The 5,687-nt window shown below is 39.8% G+C and overlaps 1 protein-coding gene across 1 annotated transcript; it reads right to left on the minus strand.

Annotated features, from left to right (window-relative positions):
• Positions 1–1,848: 1,848 nt before the first annotated feature.
• Positions 1,849–5,011, minus strand: LOC136511647 (probable WRKY transcription factor 63). The gene is made up of 3 exons (XM_066505689.1): positions 4,659–5,011; positions 4,058–4,147; positions 1,849–2,149 (listed from the first exon to the last, which is right to left on the minus strand). The coding sequence occupies exons 1-3, from the start codon at positions 5,009–5,011 to the stop codon at positions 1,849–1,851; spliced, it is 744 nt and encodes a 247-aa protein (XP_066361786.1).
• Between the last annotated feature and the right edge of the window lie 676 nt (positions 5,012–5,687).

Below are 5,687 nucleotides of genomic sequence, written 5' to 3' on the forward strand. Positions count from 1 at the left end.
CTATTTCCTTTTTCCGACTTCGAAAAGTCGAAAGCTTCGATTAGAGCTAAGCAACTTTTAACACTTTTACCCTAATTTCTAAAAGGCCTAACCCTATTAACCTCGACCAACTCGTACTCCCTGCAATAGCCCATACTTCCTACTAACTCATAGGAGCAAAACATCTGAGCACCTTTTAACTATTTTACTCAATTTAATTTGTCAAAAATAATATTTTAAACACAATCCAAATTCTTGCCGATTCAATGAAAGTTTCCGTTAAATCACGGATTCGATGTTTGAGCTTCTAAAAACCCTAGTTACAATATTCACTTTTGAAAATTACAGTTGCATTCTTATCTACCCTATTCGCTTATCATTTTATATAAACACTATACACAAGTTATATCTTGTTTTTGTTTACCAAGATCGCTTTCCCGTTTCATACGGTTCTAACTTGTTAAAAATTTGAAAACCCGTTCAGCTTAATTTCTCCGAGACCTTAACTTAGGTGCTAAGTCAGCTCGTAACACCCGAGGTGTTACAGCTAGATGGCTGCGGCATGGTGAGGGTGAGGGGCAGGACGCAAGCGAGGTGGAGAGTGCGGATGGGGCGGCAGACGAAGATGAAAAATTTGGGGAAAGTAAAGTCATGAGCGTGGCCGTGAAATATTGAACCCCTCCCATGCGCTTTCTCTCCGTAGCCGCGCGCAGCACGCTTCCTCTGTTGTGTGGGCCAGATGCCTGCTTGCAGCGCGCGAACAAAGCCACAATTGATGGTCAGACTCCCCGTGACAGCACCAACCGACGGGAGGGACTTTTCCTGACGGGATTTCAGTGCACGCGAGGAATGGTCATGAGCCCCTGACGGAAGACGCAGAGTCGAAGGGGAAGGTACCTACCGACGGGAGAAAACCAGTCTGGGGTACGTAAGGGAGGAAGCCACATGCGTGTGTATTTCGTGTAACTTGTGATGTCCGACTTACTCTCTCCGTCCCACAATAGAAGTCGTTATGGGATATATATAAGTCAAACTTTCTCAACTTTAAAATATTTATATCTCCAAATAAATTTATTATAAAGTATATTAAACGATCTATCTAATGATACTAATTATATATTATAAATATTAATATTATTTTATATATAATTGGTCAAAGTTAAAAAAGACAATTTTTTGGGAAGCAAGAATGACTTTTATTTTGGGACATAGGAGTATTATTTTGCTATTCTTTTGCCTGATTTACATATTATGTAAAATAATTTCTAGAGGTGGCTGAATTTTGACTCGCCTCTAGTAATCCGTCTCTAGGGGGTGTGTGGCCTGGTTCGGTCCGTTCTTAAAAATGGATTCTCGGAAGATGGAAAAGTAGAGGTGGCCAGAGCATACAGCCGCCTCTGTAACTATTATAGCTGTCTCTAAAAAAGCTTTACTTTGCAGCGACTGTTTTTTACAATAGTGTCTGATCATATTCGTACTCTCTCCGTCGTCCACAAATCAAATATAAGGAGATCGATTTATTTCTGTAGTTTCTTAGGACAGATTAAGAGAGAAAAAATGACCTGGCCCTCCATCAAACCCCACCCACCGAGACCAGCTTGTGATTGATCCCTGAAATGAGAAAATAATTAAATGCGTGGGATTGGATCTGGTGGGTACTTTGAAATCCTTAATCAAACGTCAAGTGCATATGCCAAGCTACTAACTCTTGCCGCGTGAATCTGCTTGCCTGCTTGGAAACTCGGTATGCACTATCTATATGATAATAATATCCCTGAGTGCGCTACCGTACCACCCGGGTCCCAAGGATAAATCTACCTGATGATCTGGAATGCATCTGCCGACATCGTGGGCAACGAAGACGACTAGCTAGTACTCATCATACGAATACGAATATCTGTGCACAGACACAGAAATACTGTCTTCTTCATCTTTCTTCAACTCTGAGGCAGCGGCCATCAATGGAGGAGAAAGCGATGCCTTTGTGAAGTCGAGAACCTGCGAACCACTGCTGCTTGAGCTGGGCTCATTATCCCGGAACAAGGTGTCGCACGTATGCTCGTTGATCAGGGTGACCAAGAAAAGTGGAGGGTAGCTGTTGCTTTGCTGCTGCACGTATTTCTTTGCTGGGCACTTGTGGTCATCGCTGTAACCGCACTTGTAGTATAACCTGCAAATTAGTAACCGATCGACAGTATGAACATATATAAATCTTGAAATAAACTTCTTTTTTCCGAGTGAGAAAATTAAAGCATGCCAATAATAAGTTAGAAGTAGAGATTGTTGACAGGCTGATAACGACATTTTATGTACATGTCAACTCTCCGAATCCGAACGGGTGCACGTATTTACGACTATTTATTCTTTCAGCGGAGGTGTCATGCTCTCAATAGTAAAGGCACCTAGGTGAGTTTGTTAAATCTCAACATCTACGGGCAGATGGAAATGAATGAAATCCTAATTATTTGAATCTATATTCGCTAAAACTTATAATATGAACATCTATATTCATATTTATTTCTACTATAGATACTAAATGGATGTGTATAAATCTATTTTATATCATTTTTCTCCATGCAATTCTAGATACATAATGAAAAGAATGGATGGATTTCCGATACAGGTGAAACTATCTAAAAGTTATTCATGTGACTAATGACTATATATTTATATTCATTTTATTATATTATTAATATGTACCAATTGAAACTATTTAAAAGTAATGGCTAACAATATTAATAACAATATATAAAGAGAATTTAATTAAATCTATATAACTAATGTATGTAGTTTAATATGATTAATTATGTTAATTTCAATTATATGACAAAGATGAGCTACCTGATCAGTTGTATTCCCTTCATATTCATCCTCAACAAAAAAAATTATAGTAAATAGTGACATTTCTATTCGATTCAATGCGTATCTGACCATTTCCACATTCCACCCCTAGCCAGCATAGTGTCTTTTAGAAATGCTCATAGAGATGAACTATATTTGTGTGTGCATTGTGCGCATGCATGCATGTATATATGTGAATGCATGCATCTATACCATGTTTAAAATAAACTTCATAATGCTATGCATTTAAATATGCTTTCTCAAAGGATAATCTAGCTTGTGATTCCTCGAGAGGATAACCTATTACATTAGGCTAACTTATGTCTTTCTTTAGGCCTTGCTTGGATGTAGTCTCGGATTCGCATCAGTCCATTTGTGTTGGAGTTGATTGGAGTGGAATTTAAACTAAATTCCACCTCAAATCCACCCCAACACATGTGGATTGAGGTGAATACTATAACATTCAAACAAGACCTTAAGGATAACACATCTTGAACAGTACTGCATCAAACAAGATAGGTCCACTCACAAAAAATAAATGTCCATCTAGTTTCAAGAACGGAGAGAATATATATACCATACTCCTTTAATTTCTAAACTTTTTTTACTAGAAGATAACTACAATAATATATTCGCAGAAATCTAAACATATGCATGACTCACAACAGATAATTGGAAACAGTATAAATAAATGTACACTACTTGATGGAAACATTGTGCACGGGTTACAGCTTGCAATGATGTTACAGAAGTATACAAGCTGCAATCTACAATCTACAAGTTGAAACAAATTTAACAAGGCCTTAGTTTAGCTATCGCCCAAGTCCAGCTATAATATTGGAACCATAATAAGCTCCTACTACTCCATAGTCCACACAAGATGAGTTATCCTTATTAAGGTAGCAGAAGCTAGCTAGCTCCCCGGCCAAATAGAATAAGTAATTGTTGGGTCTGAATTAAAAAAAAAAACTTGTGCAAGGATAGAAGCTAAAATCCAATGTACCAAAGATATGCTTATCTGAAAAGTTGCTTTTTTAGAGAAGCAAAGACCAAAAAAAAACGTGTAAGCAGAAGGAAGCTGACCGAGCTATAGTATTTGTACTTTGTAAAAGGTGTCATGATGGATTAGAAAACGGATGAATGATCATAATCTTTCACGACGAATTAATCTGCTAATATGGTGACTTAGCTAGAGTACGCTGGTGATGCATTATGAAGTTCCATCAAAGATACATACCTTGGATATTCAGCATAGAGGATATTCTTCTCACCATATTTCCTCCAGTGGAAACGATCGTTTTCTGGTGCCTCAGTCAGTATCTCCTTGCTGAATAACATGGATGGAGGAGAAAGAGAATGTAATTTCACTGCATGACTTTTTACAAACTTTCCTACCTATATAACCATGAAATATTGATCCTCGCCTAATTGAGCATTAAGCGCACATGTATGGTATAGATGTGAACTTGGACAGAATAAGATCCAGAGACACCTAACTAATATATTCTTCCTTTTTGTAAATTGTAATGTAGATCTGGAAATCTCTAGGCCTAAACTATTAAGTACGTTCCATTTTTCTTAACGCGTCGCTCTCAAAAGCGAGTTCCAGATCTAATGGAGCAAGGAAGTAAACAGTAGTAAACTGTGACGTGAATTAGTTCCCTTAAGCCCAAATAAGTTGATAACAGATCTGCAAATTAACTCATTTTCCCATATGCAGATCCACATAAAGTTATATGCAACTATGCAAGTTATATGTCTTAATAACACCACTTACTGTAGCTTGTAGGCTTGTAGCATGCAGGACGCAGTAAAAAGCATAGGTTTGTAGTACTCACATCGGGAGTTCAGCTCCAGCTATGCCTCGGCGGTGCCTCACCCTTCTTGTACGGGGCACGGGACCGTTTCTGTCCCGCCTGCTGGTGCCTCCGTCGGAGTAGGCTGTGGGCGCAGCCATGACCTCGGAGACGAAGGGGTGCTCCATCTCAGACTGGAGAATGGAGAGCGACGACTCCATAGCCATGGATATTTGGCCCACGTTGACCACTGCAGCGTGACGGCGGTTAGGCTCCGGGATGAGCTCTACCTGCTGCCTGAGCAGCTCCGCCAGCTGGGTACCCCTCCTGAGCTCCTGGATCGCTGCGTGCCTCGGGCTGGAGGAGGGCGGCGGCTGCGGTGGCGACAGCGTCATGGAGTTGGAGTGCGTCGACAAAGGGGGGACACTCTTCAAAAGATGAAGAAGGAAAAATGTGAAAGCTCCGGGCTGGGACTGGGAGAGCCGGCGGGGTCAGAAGTTTGGACAGGAGCTTGTTGTGTGTAATGTAACCTTAATTAGAGGAAAGCAAGGGCTCAACCATTGACCATAGAGATAGGAAGATAGCGCAACAACTAATAAGAGTATGTACGGGCCGGACTGCGGACTTGTTATTTTAATTCTGGCTATTGATTAAACAAATCATATCCGTCGATTAAAGAGTATTAATTGCGTGTTTAGGTGCAAGTGTACGTTACAACCGTGTATGTCTCCGATTCTGGTGTCCCTGAGAATATATACAACTAACCCATGCATACTTTGCATCAAAAACACTTGCCAGTTGCCACCATATTATATATTATTTGTATTAGCCTATTAGGCATGGTAATCCATGCATCAAAACAAAATGTTCAAGTTTGTCAATCCTAGCTAGCGCAGAACACGGACCAAATTCATAGGGGTGAGTGTGTGCATTGTGAGTGTGTGCATTGTGCTATGTAATCGCAAAAAAAAAAAAAAAAGGAACACTGGCCAGATTATCATAAAGCATAAATTTAGGGTTGGCAAAGGGGGCGTTCAATATGTTAGATAATAGGTATTTTCATATTTAATT

Source organism: Miscanthus floridulus, chromosome 16 (genome assembly GCF_019320115.1).
Source record: "Miscanthus floridulus cultivar M001 chromosome 16, ASM1932011v1, whole genome shotgun sequence".
Lineage (NCBI taxonomy): Eukaryota > Viridiplantae > Streptophyta > Magnoliopsida > Poales > Poaceae > Miscanthus > Miscanthus floridulus.